This window comes from Lasiodiplodia theobromae (genome assembly GCF_012971845.1).
Source record: "Lasiodiplodia theobromae strain AM2As chromosome Unknown scaffold_1, whole genome shotgun sequence".
Classification (NCBI taxonomy): domain Eukaryota; kingdom Fungi; phylum Ascomycota; class Dothideomycetes; order Botryosphaeriales; family Botryosphaeriaceae; genus Lasiodiplodia; species Lasiodiplodia theobromae.
Genome location: NW_023336399.1, coordinates 1,029,913 through 1,048,585, shown reverse-complemented (window position 1 = coordinate 1,048,585; position 18,673 = coordinate 1,029,913). Strand labels below are relative to the sequence as shown.

At 55.8% G+C, this 18,673-nt stretch overlaps 6 protein-coding genes across 6 annotated transcripts; 2 read left to right on the top strand and 4 right to left on the bottom strand.

Moving 5' to 3' along the window:
• Positions 1 to 663: 663 nt before the first annotated feature.
• Positions 664 to 1,936, bottom strand: LTHEOB_301 (Sorbitol dehydrogenase; the record flags this gene model as incomplete). The annotated part of the gene is made up of 4 exons (XM_035511886.1): positions 664 to 821; positions 873 to 1,048; positions 1,102 to 1,787; positions 1,850 to 1,936. 4 exons carry the CDS (start codon positions 1,934 to 1,936, stop codon positions 664 to 666), a joined length of 1,107 nt encoding a protein of 368 aa, XP_035372303.1.
• A 4,848-nt stretch (positions 1,937 to 6,784) lies between these two features.
• Positions 6,785 to 7,786, top strand: LTHEOB_300 (uncharacterized protein; the record flags this gene model as incomplete). Its single annotated transcript, XM_035511875.1, has 1 exon — positions 6,785 to 7,786. The coding sequence occupies one exon, from the start codon at positions 6,785 to 6,787 to the stop codon at positions 7,784 to 7,786; it is 1,002 nt and encodes a 333-aa protein (XP_035372302.1).
• A 919-nt stretch (positions 7,787 to 8,705) lies between these two features.
• LTHEOB_299 (GTPAse inhibitor) lies at positions 8,706 to 9,379 on the bottom strand (the record flags this gene model as incomplete). The annotated part of the gene is made up of 2 exons (XM_035511862.1): positions 8,706 to 9,017; positions 9,074 to 9,379. 2 exons carry the CDS (start codon positions 9,377 to 9,379, stop codon positions 8,706 to 8,708), a joined length of 618 nt encoding a protein of 205 aa, XP_035372301.1.
• A 502-nt stretch (positions 9,380 to 9,881) lies between these two features.
• LTHEOB_298 (Golgi GDP-mannose transporter) lies at positions 9,882 to 11,164 on the top strand (the record flags this gene model as incomplete). The annotated part of the gene is made up of 4 exons (XM_035511851.1): positions 9,882 to 10,103; positions 10,151 to 10,238; positions 10,288 to 10,674; positions 10,725 to 11,164. 4 exons carry the CDS (start codon positions 9,882 to 9,884, stop codon positions 11,162 to 11,164), a joined length of 1,137 nt encoding a protein of 378 aa, XP_035372300.1.
• A 1,687-nt stretch (positions 11,165 to 12,851) lies between these two features.
• LTHEOB_297 (Tubulin polyglutamylase ttll6-like) lies at positions 12,852 to 14,141 on the bottom strand (the record flags this gene model as incomplete). Its single annotated transcript, XM_035511840.1, has 1 exon — positions 12,852 to 14,141. The coding sequence occupies one exon, from the start codon at positions 14,139 to 14,141 to the stop codon at positions 12,852 to 12,854; it is 1,290 nt and encodes a 429-aa protein (XP_035372299.1).
• A 673-nt stretch (positions 14,142 to 14,814) lies between these two features.
• On the bottom strand, positions 14,815 to 18,557 carry LTHEOB_296 (Tetratricopeptide-like helical protein; the record flags this gene model as incomplete). Its single annotated transcript, XM_035511829.1, has 6 exons — positions 14,815 to 15,267; positions 15,319 to 17,190; positions 17,242 to 17,888; positions 17,941 to 18,279; positions 18,330 to 18,447; positions 18,546 to 18,557. The coding sequence occupies 6 exons, from the start codon at positions 18,555 to 18,557 to the stop codon at positions 14,815 to 14,817; spliced, it is 3,441 nt and encodes a 1,146-aa protein (XP_035372298.1).
• Positions 18,558 to 18,673: the final 116 nt, after the last annotated feature.

Genomic DNA, 18,673 nt, shown 5'->3' with positions numbered 1-18,673 from the left:
CTCTGTCTGGGCGACATGGATGCGAAAAACGAGGCTAACTACGTTGGTTAAGGGTTCATAGACGGACATAGTGAATGATGGGATGTGATAGTTTCGAGCAAGACTGAATATAAAGTGACGTGGTGAGATTTTATGGTAGCGTGTCGTGGTGGAGTGTAGTAGAAAGGTAGTAGAAGAGACAGGCAGCTAAGAAATATCTGGGATTGTCATTCTGAACTGTGAAGGAAGGTGCCTACAACTCTGACTTCCCCTACCCAAATCCTGACCTCCCCTCCACCCTACCGAAATTTTGAACCCTCCCTGGAAATATCGACTTTGATTCGTCCCTGTTTCTACTGAATGACAGGGCTGTTAGAGCTGCTAATGGTTGTCCCACAATACTGGTGGTTGTCTGCGTTACTGGTAGTTGGCCGCATCGCTGGCGGTTGCCCGTGGTTGCATGGTTGAAAGGAAAGCGCAACGAAGAGATCTCGATCATGTGCGGCCCACCGTTTGGACTGACATACACCGGCAGAAGTGCTTGTTATTCTCAGTCGTTGGTACATCTGCAGGAACAAGTAGTAATCATAGTACTATTAAACGCAAGCGTCTTATGTACAAGCCCTATCCAACTTAATCATTACGTACCAAGGTATATTCAATGAAACGATACGGGTATTTCGGTCAGGCAGTCTGCGAATCAACCTTCTCCAGTTGCGGGGCCATCTCTACGAGGATCTTCACATTCTTCTCCTTCTCGTGAATGAGCGGCATGAAGCCCTTCTCGATGAGTTCTTCGAGTTGAATGCGTCCTGTTATCATGCGCTGAGGCTTCAAGTGGCCTGTGCATAGTACATTAGTCTCGGTAGATACGAAAGGAAGATAATTCTCACCGTTCGCCAGGTTCTCAATGACAGCTTCGAAGTCTTTCCGCTGGTATCCGAGCACAGATGTGTAGGTCGCTTCCTTGAAGGTGAGCATGTTGGGCTGGAATGGAACCTCCTTCTCCCATATGGCAACATTCACAACCTTCCCGCGAGATTTGACGGCCAAGCAGGCGGTATTGAGGCTGATTCAAGTCAGTCTTTTGGGAGTACGAGAGGAGCAAAATGCCAAACTTACCTTGCAGGCACGCCGGCGCAGTCAAAGACTACATCGGGACCATCACCGCCGCTCAGCTGCCTACTCACGGCCACCAAGTCATACGTCTTCGGATCCAAAACGTGATGGGCGCCAAACTCCCTGGCAAACTTCTGCCTCTGGGCGGCAACCTCGCTCATGATGATCTTCTTCACGTTCTTCGCGGCCAAGCACTGCACCACTGCCAGTCCGATGGGGCCGCCACCGAGCACCAGCACAGCGCTATCTTCAGTCAAGGACCCATTCGCAGCCTCGGTGGCGTGCCAGGCGACGCTCAGCGGCTCGACGAGGGCGCCGATGTCGAGCGGGACGTTGTCGGGCAGGGGCAGGACGGCGCGGGCAGGCACGACGACGGCGTCACTGAGCCCGCCGCCGCCGCCCGACAGGCCGATGAAGCCGCCGTTGTGGCAGGCGTTCTCAGCACCGTTGCGGCAGGCGCCGCAGGCCTCGCAGTAGACGGTCGGCTGGATGGCGACCTTCTGGCCCACGCGGAACTGGCCCTGCGGCACCTGGTCGCCGATCTCGCGGATCACGCCCGAGAACTCGTGGCCGAAGGTGATGGGGATGGTGTCGTGCGTCACCGGGTGCGGTTCGGTGGGGGCAAAGGTTGGCCCGCCGAGATATTCGTGCAGGTCGGTGCCGCAGATGCCGACGTAGGCGGGTGTGATCTGGGGTCGTTAGTGGGAAAAGAGTGCGGAGAAAAAGTGTGGAGAGCAGCTGGGATACACACTTTGATTTGGTGAGGGCCGGTGGGGGCCTCAGGGATCTGCTCGATCCTGATATCCTCCTTGCCGTAGTATCTCGCAGCGCGCATCATGTTGGAATCAATGGCACTCTTCAATAGTGTGGGGAATCTCGAAGGTCGACGAGGGGATTTTATTTGAGTAAAAGGATACTGCGCCGCACAGCTCACGAGACGCTCAGGAGAGGTGCGGAGAAGGAAGGATCTGGAACTGCAGCACGCCGACGGAGAACATGATACTTGTAGCTGAGGAGAGGGCGGATGCCAGTGCCGATCATTGACAGCTCGAGCGCCCAAAGGGTTGACATTCTCCGGTCGTGCGGCGACCTAGAGTGAAGATGGCGGGGTTAGATGCTCTGGGGAAGTTGCGGGGCACAACGCTATGACGGCATTCTCCCTGCCCTCACAGTATAACGGCTTTCGCCTCACGCACCGGCCAATCCACTCTCGGCGGGATGCCAATGTGGGTCCAACAAGCCTCTTGGTGCGGCGTCGTGGCTTGGGAGAAGGCCTGTTGGGAGCGCAAAGTTCCGCCTTATTCCACACGGCTGCCTGGAAGATGGAAATTTGAAAGTCGATCGCAGTTCGCCCATTCGATGGACATAGATCTCGGCGATTGAGATTTCCGGGTTGGAGAAGCCGAGCTGGCGGAGGTGGAGAGGAAGAATCGTAAGAGCGGAGGCGGCTGCCTTCCCATTGCGGCAAGCCGACGGCTAGTGCCTCTTCTGACAACGCCGACGCTTCCTCATCGCAACATCACTCCATCGCCTCATGCTGTCGGATTCCGGCACCACTCCACTCCCGTATGACCTTGCTTGGCGCACCACTTGTCTGCACTCTTCCTCCACTTCGCCACTATCCGACTCTTGTGCTACCGTTTGTCGACTTTGAGTTTGCTCAAGCTGTGTAATGCGCGGGACCTACCGAGCGTGTCACACCCCCAAACGCTGACGCCTGCCAGCTGCCTCCAGCCCCGCATGTGCTCGGGAAGCTGCAGTCTTGTTCCGAGCACCCACACTGAGAAGGACTGGCCACCTCCTCTACCCGGGCCGATTAGCGCTATGGAAGTCTTGATATAACGTATGAAAACCCCTCCCTGAATCGCCATTCCGAGGGCCACTTGGCGCAGCAGCTTCCCCGCCAATTCTAGAGGCTCAAAGGCTGAACATGGTTCCTGGTTGCCGGGATGCTCTTGTTCCCGGGTACGGCCCTCTTACAGAGCAGCCACAGCTCGAACTGTCGCCAGCTGCATCCATCTGAAACATTCTGCTCATGCTGCTGTACCACGCTCCTAAGGAACACTGCGCCTGGAAATGTTCGGAAGAACCTCATCCATCGAAACCCGGTACGTGGCGTCGTAGCGCTGCCGCCATTGGAAATGTCTCAAACAGTGTGGCAGACTTGGCAGCCACTTCCACTGTCCGCTTGCGTCGCCCCTCTTGCGGTGAGCCGTGTCGACTAGGAATAGTCATGTTTATGGCTTGGTGTCGAACCGAGTGATCCTGAACCGAGGCTTCATCAGCTGTCTGCAATCTAGAGTGCTATTGACTCAAAATATTGGGCGCAACACGCTGAGACAGCGCACAGGCCATAATTCAGCTGCGGCCACATACCATGACTGGCGCGAAGAATAGCAACGTCCTGGAGCGTAGCGTAAGTATGCCTCAGTTCTTTGTTTCTTCAATAAAAAAAACATGTGTGGGTAGTTGAAGCTATCATCTGGAGGTAAATGTGGAATTAATAATTATACATTCACGTCCGGACGATAGCTTCAACTACCCACACATGTTCTTCTTTTCTACTTGAGGATGACGAGAACGACCCGGACTTCATTGGACCTCCCGGCGTTGAAACCAAATTACGAATGCTCCCCGGTTTCCGTCCCAGAAATTTCCCAGGATACTACGTCATCTTCGACGTGAACTCGACCCTGAATTTCGGAGACCATATTGCGGCATACTCCGAGGCCAATTGTCCCGCAACAATTCTTTCTTCAGAAATTGAATGGGCACAGTTTGGTATCATGAACCATGCTATCTGAACTGCTCTTATTGAGCAGATCGAGACCTTCAAGTCCAAAGGCCGGGTTGGTTGCTGGAAGAGAAGCAAGACGGCTGCACGAACGAAGGCTCTTCCACCTCTACGGCATGGTGTCGATCGCCACACGCATCAATCTCATGTTTACGATCTTACCCGGATCGCGCACGGCTTTTCCGCGTACCAGCATTATGACAAAGCGCGTGTTGATCTGATCTTTATGATCGTCAACGGTGAGTTCTTCTACGAGAAGTCTCACCTGTGTGGGGTCAAAACCTGTGAGAACTGGTACCATGTTGTATTTGAGTCAGCCTACCTCAACTCGCAGCGCAAGTATTGCCATTCAGGAGTAAAGCTCTGCAGATGTTACCCGCGCTGTTTGACCAATCCGGGCTTTGTTTCTGTGCCCTTGATTCCAGGAGGCAACCCGGCCGATCCTTACGTTCCTGGTTACTGGACCGATCCTGCAAGCGTGGACTTCAATCTCCTATTCGACATCTACGAGACGGCAAACCAGAGTACCCTCAGCCCGCCTTCGCTCTCAGGCATCGACCCGAAGAATAAAGCCCGCCATGCTTTTCTCAAGGGCTATATCGACTTTCCCGTTATTCAGGAGCCTTCCCCGCCACGTGGACCGCCTACCCCTTGGCCTCATCGAGCAATCTCCTGCGTCCTTGACGCCATTGCGACATGGCATAGTCACCATCGATATCGTGACTTGCGCTCTCGGGTACCACCACTCCGTGAGATTGAGGAGGCGTTGAAGGATGGTGCCGCCTGGTCCAATGTACTGCTCTATTTGACTCTTCGAGATACCGCTCTGCATCCGGCAGAGCTTTCCCGTGCTGTCCGCCAAGCTGTGCGAGATAGAGCAACACTTAGAATAACGACATATGTGGGTAGGTGAAGCTATCATCCGGACGTGTAGGTAGAATTTTTAATTCCACATTTCCGTCCGGAAGATAGCTTCACCTACCCATGACATGACCAGAAAAAAATCACGCTAACCTTCGGCTGCCATACCCTGTAATACCCCTCTGTACTCCGCCCCCGGCATTGGGAGTTTGGCACATGAAAGAGAGAAAATGTCCAACCGGCCACGCATGGCCAACGGCCGCTGATTCGAGTCTTCCGGCATACTCCTACCGGGTAAAACGTGCAGCAGAGGAGGCGGTGGATCGACGCGCCACGACCACTTTGGTTGGTTTCATGCGACGTATCCCAAAAAGGCTACTCGAGTGGACGACTCTCCCACGCGCCGACCATCATACTGGGAGAAAGAATTGCAAAACAAACCACAGACCATTTGACAGAATTTTCTCTTACTGCCTCGGAGATTACATACACGCGTGCGCTACGCTTGTTCGCGTTCTCCCGTAAAGCCATGATCCCGGCTGGTGTTTGCCGACATGTCACAACATCCGATGCAAGGCAGGCTGCCAGCGACCAGGGTCATGGGCATTCGCAGCGTTAGCGCCAACGGTTATGGATCCGCAGGCTCTGGTTTTTCCTTCCCTTCCGCTGCATGCTCATGTACCCGTCTGCGCAGCCAATCACATTCACAACCGTCTCTTGTCACAAAGCTGGTCCATTGATCTCGCAGAGCCGCCCTGTTGTCCCGCCTCGTCCACGTCAAGAGCCTGCATTTACGTGCATTTCAGCCTTACATGCGCCCGACTCAATGTCGCATTCTTTGCTGGCCAAGGCTAGACAGGGAGTTGTATCAGCGAATGTACGGGGCAACTTTCTGGTTCCTGCCCGCATCCGCGTCCATTGCAGATGAACTAGACTTCCAATTGCTTGCCCGGAAACGGAGCCAGTCATTTCATGGCCATTGTCGCCTGAATCCTGCTCCTCCGCGCTTCACTGCAGCAGCGATGAGCCGACATGCACCAGAAATGGCTTTCACTGCGGAAAAAAGCATAGATACTCCGGGTGGACCGTGGGTTCGCCTCATTCCAAGCAACCACCCGTAACCACACTCTCAGACCAATTGGACAGGTCTGTATGTCCGTGCCGAGGTCGTGATAGCGTCGCAAAAGCAGTGTACTCGTGGTGGTAGCACACGTTCGCAATCCCACCATCCCTTTGATACCGCGTAGACGGTCTCTGTTGTCCACGCCCTGCCTAGCCCGACACATGCAGCCCGCATTCTACAGTCCTACGTCCGCGCTTTCTCGTGAGACGGAAGCCAGCAGTGAGTCATGTTTGTACCTGGCTCCTCTTATGCATGTTTATCTTGTTTGTACCCGCGTATTGGCCTGGTGCGTTGATTTGAGGAAGAGATCGGTCTTGACCACTCGTGTCATTACATTCCTGGATGAGGGCATGGTTCAGATAGTATTTTGAACTCTCTGTTTTTCTTTTCTCTCCCATATTTTCCTTGTACGAATGATGGGCGGATATGAATTCGCTACTGGCTCGCTGAGTACTGGTGGGTGCGCAGCGTGTACGACTCCAGGGCAAGCCAAGCGAAGCAAAAAGCCAGCCCTTCCGTCCCGGGTACCAGGTACATGCGATGTGCTGGGTCCGTGCCTCGTTTTTCCACCGCTGCTGCACGCATGATGTGTGGGGCGTGCATTCGTAGTGACTGGGAGCCTCGTTTTTTGCTTTCCCTCGTGTAGGTGGAGTAAGGAGAGAGGATGGTGGCCACGAAAGTGGCGCACCTATATATTTCAACCATCCGCCCCACGACCTGCTTTGAAGGCACCATCTCTTCATATCTTTGTTCAGCAAATCGAGAGTTTTCGCCGGGCCGTTGGTCTCGAATCTGAGTCTTTCACTCTCTCATATTTGAACCCCTCCAATCACTTCTATCCTCAAAAGACCTTTCGCCTCTCACACCTCCACCATTCGGCCAGTGAACTCACCGCAGTCACTACCACAATGGCCATATCCACCATTCCCCTCCCCCTCTCCATCCGACCCTCAACCAGCTCCTCCACCAGCAGCTCCTCTTCGCTCCTACCACCCACCCCGACAACACCAAACAGACACCACCACCACCACCAGCCCACCTACATCCGCTCCGGCATCGGCGGCGCCGGGAACTGGCACAAAGCCTCATCCATCCCGCCCCCGCCCCCACCTCACCAATCACCAGTAGCCGCCCACCATCATGACGGAGGCTTCGATAACAACTTCCCCACCACCTCATCCCCCCTCCTCACAACAACAGCAGCATCCCCGTACCCTCCATTGAACCACATCCCCCTCCGCACAACCTCCTCGACGCACTTCAAATCCGGCATCGGCGGCGCGGGCAACACGCACCCGCTGACGGCGCGCTCCGTGCTCGGCTTCGACGAGGAGCTGGCGCGCTGCCGGGCCGTCGAGCGGCGCCTGCCCGCCGCGTACCCCGTCGGCATCGGCGGTGCGGGCAACTTTCGTTGCAGGGACGCGGGTTATGGCGGAATGAAGAAGAGGCTGAGGCCGCAGAGGAGCGCGGGGGCTTTGGGGGGAGGAGGGGGGATGATGATGAGTATGAAGAGAAGTGAGGGGGATTTGAGGGTCGAGGCGGCCGAGGCCGGGAGGGAGGCAGTGCCGAGGGCGATGGTGGAGGTGGTGGTGGGGAGTGGTGGAGAGGGGGGTGTGGTTAAGAGGGTGAGTTGGGGAGACGACAGTGTGGAGGAGTTTGAGGCGGATGGGTATGAGGGGGATAACGAGGCGGAGAGGGAGAGGGAGTGTGTGTATTACAGCAACGAGCCGTTGCCGTACGGGGCGTTGGATGTTCTACGGAGAAGGTTGGAGAGGGCTTTTGCGAGCCGCCGCGGTGGTGCGAGGGAAGTATTGGCGAGCCCGAAGGACAAGGGGATCGGGGCGGTGTTGGTGGGCAGTGAAGGCGAGAGGAGGGGACTGAGGAGCCATCGGAGTATGTGGCGCTTCTGAGAGCGGTGCAAGGCTTTCGCCGTGGTTGGAAAGAAAAGAGCATGGATCGTGGCGGCAGGGGTGTTGGAAAAAAGCTCAGCCTGCATGAAGGCGGCGGCAGGACCGTTTGCCGTGCAGCTAAGGTGGTTTCAGAGGCACTGACTACAAAGGCCCTTCGCTACTGGTCCACGGAACCGTGGCGTCATTGCTGGGGTCTGGTGGCGGTCAGCGGGTAGCTGGGAGTGGTGAGAAGGAGTAATTTTTGGTCAAGGGCGACATTGCAGTGGAGCAGGGATGGTGAGGTTGCACAAATCTCTTCTCGTCTTTCTGTGCAACCGTCTCGTTTGAGGTTGAGAGCGAGGCGTGGCGTTCTCTTTGTTTTTTCCACTAGATTGCACCAAGCGGCGACGCTTAGTTTTTCTTAGGCGTTTTTTTTTGTTTTACTCGGGCTCAACGGTTCTTTTAATTTCTTTTGAAGTTTGTTCTCATCCATTAGGCGTTATGGCAATTCGAGCACTCCATGAATCATATCCCTGATAGTACAAGGTATCCGATAGCGCAGTGCAGCTGCATAATATTCACAAGCAATGAGGCTGAGTCGCTACGTCTTCGCTCTTCGTCTTCACCGGTTTTTCTTCCTCGAGACCGCACGGCCGGTTGATTGCAGTTTGCAAGTCTTCGTTGCATAATAGCTGTATTTCTGTTCGACTTGAGAAGCCGAGTGCTCGGCCACAGCGTGGATCCAGGCCGGTTCGCCGCTAGAGGAACCCGCCTTCTTGGCCGGAATCTTGCATGTCGACAATCATCCGTCGGTGCAGGTTGGCAGCATGCGGCTGAGTGGAAGGGTATCTTGAGAGCAAATGCACCGTGTGGTGCAATTCCAGGACGGGCCCGCGCTCCGGCTGAGTTCGAGTTAAGGGGCTTGTGCAGTTTCCCCGACTCAGTCCCAATCATCATCGTCGTATTCCTCTTCCTCCTTCTTGGCTCGCCTTAGCGTAGCAGTCTGTCCCTCGGTCATCTTCTCGCGCACCAGCACGCCGCACTTCAGCAGGCGCCTTTCCAGGTCGCTGGTGGTGAATTTGTCCGTGCCATATCCAAGACCCTCAAAGCCTACAATGCGGTCGACACCCTGACCATCGACGAAGGCAATGACGCAGGGCAGAACCTGGACCTTCAGCTTGGTTACGAGGAAAGGAGCGTTGTCTACGTTGATGCGCAGGAAGCGGGTGTCGAAGTGCTTGGGAGCCAGCGTCTGAGGGGTGCAATGTTAGCTCAAGCTCATCTCTGGCGTGTAGCAAGCTGGTGTACCTCGAGGTGGTTGTCCATGATGCGGCAGCGGTTGAAGTCGGCATGGAAGAAGTGCACGACGCACAGCTTGGTGGAGGTGGTGATGTCCATCAGGGCCTTCTCCTCCTTGATCTCCTGGTAGGTGCCATGCTCCGAGTTGCGCATCTGCTTGGCGCGGGTGAACTCTTGGTGGAGTTGCTGCAGGCGCTGCTCGCGGAAGGCGTCGAGGGCATCGTCGTCCTCGAGCTCGGCGATCAGGGCATCCTCGTCGTCGGAATCATGGGGCTTGTCGACAATGGCAGCGACCTTGGCGTCGATGTTGGACATTTTGCTGGGGCGGGGTGTTCACGACATGGTTTGGGAGACGCGTTCGGCGTTCTCCTGTCAATCGCGGGCGCTAGTGGCCGCCACGCCAATGCGGCCGCTCCTCAACGCGTCCCCCCAGCGCAGCGCAGCTGGACACGGAGATTTATGCGAGATGGGGTTGCACTTCGTGACGGCGGCTCGCAAGAGGATCGTGGGGGCCGCGCGGCACCAGGGCTGGTGCGTTCTACGAGGGCAACCGCGGGTGTGATTGTAGTAAGCCTGCGCCACATTAAGTTTGTGCAGTCTACGTAGCCCGTTCGTGAATTTAACACCCTCACTCACGCCGCAGAGAGTGTTTGCTATCTCTCACGCGCCGTCTGGCCTGTCGCGCATCCGTTCTTTTGCGCACGCTCCCTTCGCGATCCTGCGCCGGCGGAATCTCAGGACTCCAACCCCTTACAGCCTCTTCCGCCCGCACCGACCCCAGTCCGCCGCGATCTCCCTCTAGCCCCGAGCGCCTTCTATGGCCGACGAGAAGAAACGCGCCCTCAACCTCGACCTCGACCACGACTCTCCCAAACCCGTCTGCTCCCCACCGCCCACCATGTCGTCCTCCGGCCTCTCCGGCAACCCCATATTGCCCGTGTTGGCCTACTGCGGTAGCTCCATTTTGATGACCGTTACGAACAAATATGTCTTGTCAGGCACCGGCTTCAACCTCAACTTTTTCCTGCTCTGCGTCCAGGTGCGTGCCATGCGCCCTCCCCCAGGCCATTGCTGACTCCCGCCCAGTCGCTCGTGTGCATTTTCGCCATCCAGACGCTCAAGACCACCAAGGTCATCTCCTACCGCGACTTTAAGACCGAAGAAGCCAAGAAATGTACGCTGCGCCCAACACGACGCCAATGCCAGCTGCTAACCCTGCCCAGGGCTTCCTATCACTATCCTCCTCATCGGAATGATCTACACGAGCACCAAGGCCCTGAAGTTCCTCTCCATCCCCGTCTACACCATCTTCAAGAACTTGACAATCATCCTGATCGCATACGGCGAGGTGCTGTGGTTTGGCGGCTCCGTCACCCCCATGGCCCTGGTGTCCTTCGGCCTCATGGTCCTGAGCTCCGTCGTCGCCGCCTGGGCCGATATCCAGCACGCGCTGGCCAACTACGGCGGCGGTGAAAGCTCCGAGGCTTCGGACAAGATCTCCACCTTGAACGCTGGCTATATGTGGATGCTCTTGAACTGCTTCTGCAGCGCGACCTACGTCCTGGGCATGCGCAAGCGCATCAAGCTTACCAACTTCAAGGACTTCGACAGTAAGTTCGCCCCCCGAGCTAGTCGCGCAACCGTGCTAACGTGCGTGCAGCCATGTTCTACAACAACCTGCTCTCCATCCCCATTCTCCTCGTCGCCTCGCTCTTCGTCGAGGACTGGTCCTCCGCCAACCTGGAGAGGAACTTCCCCACCGAGTTCCGCACCTCCATCATCCTCTCCATGATCTTCTCCGGCCTTTCGACCATCTTCATCTCGTACACCTCGGCCTGGTGCGTTCGTGTCACCTCTTCCACCACTTACTCCATGGTCGGCGCCCTCAACAAGCTCCCCATCGCCATCAGCGGTCTGGTCTTCTTCGACGCCCCCGTCACCTTCGGATCCGTCAGCGCCATCATGATCGGTTTCGTCAGTGGCATTGTCTACGCCGTCGCCAAGGTCAGGCAAAACGCGAGCAAGAGCGAAGCCCTGCCAACCCAGAACATTCCCATGAGCGCCAGCAGCCAGAGCATGAAGGATGGTCTGAAGGCGTAGACGGGCCCTTCCGCAGCTACGCCGCCTTTTCCCTTCGAATGAGCCAAATGGGACACGAGCCACGTCAATTCCATTTTCTTCTCAACGGCTCCTCAGCTTCAAGTTCAGGTAGACCGCGCGGTGCTCTTGGCTTCAAAGTCATTGTTATTACCTATTTTGGAATCCCTTTGAGTAACTCAAGCCTGCGGTGTCCAAAATTATTATTCAGTACCTTCAATTGAGTTATGCATGATGTACAAGCCTTTGGCGCGATAGAATTATGATAGTCTGGCATGGGTCTAATTTGGTGTCTTATGTGGAATTTCTTTTCCCTTGTTGGTTGATGTCAAGGTTGTCTGCAGCAGAACATCGAGATACCTCACAGTCGCAGTGGAATTGGTCCGAATACGGTCCATTTCCGACCGAGAAGACCCTTTGAACGCTAGTTATGCTGTTTTCCCGTTCAAGTATCAATGTCACAGTTTATAAACTCCATTGCTTTGTCTCAATATGCTTTTGTTCATAGAACCACAGTCTCTAGACCAGGAGGTGTGTGCCTTCCATTTACGGTAAGCTTCGGGCTAGTCGTTAGCGGTTCAAACGGCTTGATCCTTCTGAGGATCTCGCATGGGGCGGTGAGCTGCTTCTCTGTCGCGTGCTCACGAGAGAGCGCACGTACCTTGACTAGAATGTCTCGAAGGATGATTCACATGTGCCCGAGGTTGATTGACAAGTCAGCACAAAGTCTTTCATTTCGAGCCACCCTCCGCCCTGTCTTTCCACCCCATGGACAGTGAGAATTTGACAGTAGAAGAGAAGACTCTCTACCACTCAGCAATCTGCTTGGTTAAAAAAGTCCTTTACTGTTCTGGAGTGCGTTGGAGAAGGCTACTATTACTGACCAATTACCACCACCACCACTATCATCACCACCACCACCACATCCATCATCACCACCACCGCCACAACTTCCCCACTCCGAAATTCCCACCCCACCCACCTCTTCCTCCTTCGCTATCACTACCGCCACCGCCTCGCTGTTCCTCTTGACCTCCTTCTGTCACGCGCAACGGTACTGGACACTTTCTGCCCACTCTCCAGTACAGGCAGTAGGACTTTTGACGACCAAAAAGAAAAAAAACTCACAAGAGTATCTTCATGAACCTGCTTCTACCAGGGCATCTAATCTCACTTACATCTGTTGTCGAATCCTAGATTTGGACACATTTGGACAGTTTCAAAGCAGACAGACACGTCCAGAAATCTGCTTGAGCTCCTCACGCATGAAACGATATTCGAAAACACATCTTCATCAGAAAATTTGCTTTGACTGCTCAGCTTTGAGCACGAGTTTGCGTTTAGCTACATGCTCGGCACATAGCCATGCTTTCTCTCCTCCCCCATCATGAAAATACGACTTCTATGTACAAAATTGCCAATATCTACCTGTCGCCAGTGACCTTCTCGAGCGCCTGAATTATCTGCCATACCCTCCTCCATCTAGAGCCGTTTGCCGCCAAGTCTTAGTCTCGCGACGCAAGATGATAAACCAGAGCCATATGAGCTCATGACCCAATCCGGCAACGCCATCGCTAAAACCAAATACCATCTTGCCCGCATGATCCATAACTCCACGAAGCTCAAAAAAGCCATATCTTCCCGTCCTCTAGTCTTGCCGAGGTATTCACCCCCATCACTCCCTTTCCCTTCAAACCTCACTCAAACCAGCACGACCACGACGAATAGCAATCTCAGTCTTCACCAACTTCAGCGTATCATCCGGAACCTCCTTCCCGTCCGCCACAAAGTCTTGCTTGTTCCATTCCCTCCGTCCAACCCACTTCTCGCCCCAACTCTCCGTCGGGGACAGCACCTCCTCCCTACCTGTCCCGCTCAACAGTATGCGGTCCCTCTCCTGCTCGCTCCTGATTCTCTCCTGCCTGAGCACGATCTTCTCCTCGTCACTGCTGATGACGTCGTGCATGGTCGTCACCTTGCGCGGGGCGAAGGCGGTTCTGCTCTCGCGCAGCTCAGCCTGGTGCAGCAGCTCGTCCCTGCGCCGCATCTTAGCCGCAAAGAGTGCTGGATCGGCGACGTCGCGGTCAGTGGGTAGCACGACGACGGCCGTGTCGAGCAGGGCGGCTTCTGCGTACGTCTTGATCTGCGGCCGGATCATTTCCTTCTCGGCTAGCGTGGCGCGGCGCTGCACGATGCAGCAGTCGGCCTCGCCGGCGCGGATGCAGCGGAGGCAGGCCGGGAAGCGGGGGTTGGCGGCAAGCGGGCGCGGTGCTGCGGTGGGTTTGACCATGTCGTTGTTGCCGTTGAGCAGCAGCGGTCCGAGATGTGCGTTGGCCGGCGAGGTGAGGGTCAGTGGACATGGGAGATTTTTGTGTCTGCATTGGAGGCAGGGTTCGATAGGAAAAGGCTGGTTGGACCATGCCAGGGAGTGGAGTTCAGAGAGTGTATGCGGGGACTTGTAAGGGCCGAAGGTGGTGAGCACGTCTGGGTCCAAGGGAGGCGGCTTCAAGAACGAAGCCGGTGATATACTGATGTACGAGGGGGTGTAGGTGTTACGCGTCGGAAGCAGTGACCCGAGCGTGGTAGAGTTCAGGTGAAAATTGCTGTCCGGCGATCCACGACGGATTCCAGGCCTGATTGATGGAGACGAAGCGGCGCTGCTGGAAGCGCTTGTGCTTGGAGAAGAGTAGTCTAGTGACTGGGTTGGGCTCTTCGACGCGAACTTGACTGATGGCGTTGAGACGATCTGGAGGGTACTGAAGGAGCACTTTCGACCGCTGGATTGACGACTGTCCGGGTTGAACGCTGAGCACTGAGTGACAGGCGAAGTCGCTACGCTACTCGGGCCTGTCGAGGCCAGCGAGGGACCACTGCTAGTTGAGACCGGCGAGGTGTTGACGGTTGTAGCTGATCCACTTGGCGATGCGAACTGCTGCTTCCGAGTGGGCGAGTCGGTGCGAGGCGGCGTTGTGGGCGGCATTGAAAGAGAGTAAGGTTTTTGCTTTGCTACGTCGGCTGGTTGTTGCTCTGCGTGCTTCTCAAGGTCGCTTTGAAGAGCCATGCTTGCGTCTTTGATAGCATAGCTGGATCCGGAGCGTCGGTGGTCTTGGCTATTGTTTGGCTCGACAACAAAGAAAGGGCTCATTGTGTAGAGGCGAGTAAGACTGAACTGTTTCGTGTTTGAGTCGTTTGAAAGAAAGATCTGAAGGCAAAGGCTGCCTGAAGAGAGCGAGAAGAGGCGTGAGCAGCACGGGCAGCACGTGGATGGCCAGCACACCGTGGCGCGTGATGTGTGCTTGGGGTCATTTTCAGCGAACGTGTGAGTTCTCAAGGCACGGGCAAAAGTCGCAGGCGGTTCTCCGGGAAGTCGCAGGCTGCAAGTTAGGGGTTGGCGGGGCGGTCCGTGGGGCGTGGGGAACCATGGTGGAAGGCGCGGGGAGTGTGCGTGGAAGGTGAGGGCGACAGCGCTACGGCTCAACGAAGGTGAAAGGACAATGACGTTAGCGCACACCGCCACCCCTGTCGACTGCGCGCTTTTCGGCCTTTTCGCTGCTAATTATTACTGTTGAAGTGCTGCTCGCTAATGACGTATTACAGGTTCCACGCGCTCGTACTGATACTTACAACGGGTATCTTGACTGCAGGCGAAAGCTCTAAAGCACAAACCCACCCACCCCCACGCAACTCCATTTCCTGAGCGCCTTGCTGTCTTCCAGTTCAACGCACCACCAGAGCACGTCCTTCGCCTTTTGGATCTGCCCGCCCTCCTCGTACGCTCTTGCCAGGGCGAACCACGCCTCGGAATAGTCCCATCCCGTCCCGAGCTTGGTTAGCGACGACAACAAGCTGTATGCCCGGTCTCTTGCTGCAAGTCGGTTGAGCTCTTCAGGGTGCGGTGCAATGCTCTTCACACCCTTGGCGCTGGGGCCTTCTCTCTCCGATGCACGTTGCGCCGACTCGGGCGGGATGACTTTGCTGTAAATGTCAAGCAAGATATTTGACAGGCCCACCACAGCTGCCGGGTGATCAGGGTTGTGTGAAAGACCCTTCTCAAAGTGTCCCAGAGCCTCATGCGGCTCCGCTTCGGCCGCTGCAATCTCGCCGCGCTGGTGCTTGTTAGTCAACCACAGTTGCTCAATTTGTCATTGGACACTTACAGCAGCCCAGATGTCTGCCCACAGCTCTTCGATGCTCTTCCCGCCACCCCATCCTCTTTCAAAAAATGCCTTGGCGCTCGATTGCTCTTGCGCCATTTCCGACTCGAGGTTGTCGGCAAGCTTGAATGCTTCGTCAACCGCACCCTTTGCGTCTTCAAACAGCGCAGCGCGCGCGTAGAGCCCGGCAATGAAGAGCCACACGTCGATCAGAAGCGATGTCGTGTGTCTCCGCTCCTGCAGCACTGGCAAGCGCGGCTCCATTGCTGCGAAGCTAGCCTGGGGGGGTGGAGCGGGCAGGCGAGTGTCTTGTTGCGGCGGTTGGTCGGCGTGGCCTGGCGGAGGCGGCTGCTTGCTGGGCGACATGTTGTGTTGGACTGGTCGAAGGGGCTGCTCTGCGCCAGAGCTCGACGGTGCGCTTCCTCGACGCGACGTTCCATTCGCGATGCCGTCCGACTTCTCTGAGTCCTTGCCGGCCGAGTCTGGCGATTTGACGTTGCTCGCACTTCTCTTTCGCAGCTTAATGCTTCCGGTGCTAGACTTTTCGTGATGCTTGTGATGGAATAAGCCATGGTGATGATGACTGTTGGGTTTGCCAGATTCATCCGTTACCTGAATTGTAGGTGCGCCTTCAGTGGCGTTCGTAGACGGCCGAGATGAAGTGCTTCTTCGCCCGGCAGGAGCTGCTTCTTGAGTGATGGTGTTCTTCCTGAGCGTCTTGGTCTTGCCGAAGAAACTTGCGCGATTGCCTGGAGTGTTTTGCACCGAGATGTCTACGGCTTCAGGCTGCTGGATAGCACCGGTCGGGTCTCCATAAAGCCTTTTGTAGAGGCCCAAGAGTTCCATACTAGCGTCAACTGCAGCTGTTGTCCCTTCAACGACTTCGAGCAGCATCAATTGCGTCACCTTCACTTGAAGGATGCTCTCTTTCTCAAACGACTCCATGCGATCAACAAGACCCCTGCTCGTACTGCGCCGTGACTTCTCGAGATCGGCAGAGCTCTCGTTCAGATGTTCGCTGCGGAAGGCCTCACCTTGGTTGCCGAAGAGGACAGTTGGATCGTCGAACTGATCGAAGGCGGCGTCGCATGTTTTCGCGGCCATGTTGAAGTCTGACTTTGCGGTGAGGAGTAGTGCTAGTAAGTGCCAGAGAGGGATCAGTTTCCGCTCATGGACGTAGTTGACGTCTTCATCGGCATCGCTGGCAACACCGTCGGCTGACCTCAAGCCATCACCGCGGGAGTTAGAAGAAAGAGCACGCTTGACGACCTTGATTGCTCCGTTGATGTCCCGCATCTCAGCAAGGAGCAATCCCAGCGCGTACAACGTCTCGAGGTTAGTCGTTTCTTGATACTCCGGATGCAATGCCTTCCGGAACGCCTGAACGGCTTGCGCCTGGAGAGTTGACCTTGCAGTTGCTTCGTAGGTGAGTCTTGCCCAGTGGGCACGACTGATACCTACCGCACGGTATGCGACTGCCAGCACACGAGGAGACAGAAGGCTCTCGGTCGATCTCTTCCCATGCGGGCCCTCGGAAGTGGCAGTCCCCGGCCTCGACGCTGGCGTCTGTTGCTTCAACCACTTCTCGATTTGCTCACCGACTTCCTTGGCCTTTTCGGCGTGTCTTCTCGTGCCGAAACGGCAGAGGATTCTCACCGCCTCAGCCGCGGTGCGCAAGACGGTATTATCGTCGTCCAAACCAGGGTCTTCTTCTCCACTTTTTTCTGCACGATCCTTACCCCTGCTGACGATCTCCACGTAGGAGTCAAAGGCCTTGAAAGCAAGATCAAATTCTGCTAGAGAGGCGTGAACAATGAAAAGATGCCGCAGTATGCGTGTTGAATGGTATGACTTCGTTGCAGCCCGGTAGAGGATCTGGGAAGAACCGTTAGTTTTCGCACAATCGAGTATCATGACTTCACATACATCAAGGACACCCTTGCCAACAGCAGCTTTGCCTCCTTCTCCGAGCTCTTCGTCCGTCCAAGCAGGTCCGCACATGATTCGCCAGTTGCTCATGACAGACTCGGCCCAATTGTCGACTTCTTCGTTCGATTCACTCGCCTTCGGGAACCGTATTTCTTTCAGTAGCAATGACTCGTACATCGTCTCGGCGAGCTTCAGTTCAGCACGCTGCTGTAATCTTGCTGACAGGTACTGTTCTTCGGAAGCATGCTCTGCAGCATCGCCAAGTAGCGCATGGTCGGGGTCGGACGAGCCACTGTATAGGAGGCCCCGGCGAAGGACGATTGAGAGAGTATCGTAATATGCCTTCCAAACAGCACGTCTCATGTCCGGCGGGTCGGTCAGGGGGTCGCCAGAAAACTGTGCCTTCCCATTCTCCATCAAGCGATCCCATAGCCGGAAAGCGTGCAGAGAAGCGCTGAGATCCTCGGGTCGATCGCTAGGCGTACTGACATCCAAAAGTATGCATAAACGGGCAAGGAGAGCCTCGGACCAAGTCTTGAACTGTAGGGAAGCAGTGCTCAGAATATCGGAGCCCACGAAATGCAGGACGGATTCATAGGTCTTGCGAGCCTCATCGATCTCGCCCTTTTTCTCCTGGACAGACCCTGTAGCATGTAAGATGTAGTGCGCAGCAATCCCTGAGAAGTGTGAACATACCCTTCAGGTAAGCAGCCTTGACAATGCAGACCTGAGTCCAGCCGGTGAAGGACTCATCCCCATGGCGCAAATTGTCGATGGTCTCGGGGACATTGCTTGGTAGGGTGGCCAGGCTCTCATTGGGCTGATCCAAGACCCAATGTATCCAAGCCAAACACGTCTCAGCAGCGAAAACGTCCTGCTTATGGGTGCCCTCCCCGTCCTTTGCAGCAGCCAACGAGTCGATAAGAGAGGAAAGATCAGGCGGCGGGGTGGTGGGCGTGGGCGGAGCAGACTCGGAGCGTTGTCGTCTGATGTGTGCGGCTACTTGGGCCTCGGCGCGGGCGGTCGTGTATATGCCTTGGTGGGGCAGGTCAGCAAGGGAGCTGACATGTAAAGGGAGGACATACAGGTGCGGTGTGAGGCATGCTTCTCGATCTTGCGCGCGAGCTCTGGCAGAACATCCCAGCGGCCATTGCAGCGGGCCTCGTCTAGTTGGCCTATGTAGTTGAGGGCCTTCGCGTTTTCCTACGCATGAAGCTGTATCAGCATGAGGGGAAGTCTGAGCTCGACGACCGGGGTGACGTCGTGGACAGGGTTCGTATGCAACGGCGGACAGCACGTACAGCGGGGGGCATTTTTGCAGTTGAAGCCCTGGCCTGGGGTAGAGAGGAGGTCAGTATGCCAACACCACGGATTTGGATAGGAGAGAAAGGCGTACAAGCAGGAGCGCGTCTGGGAGAGCGGACAGGTC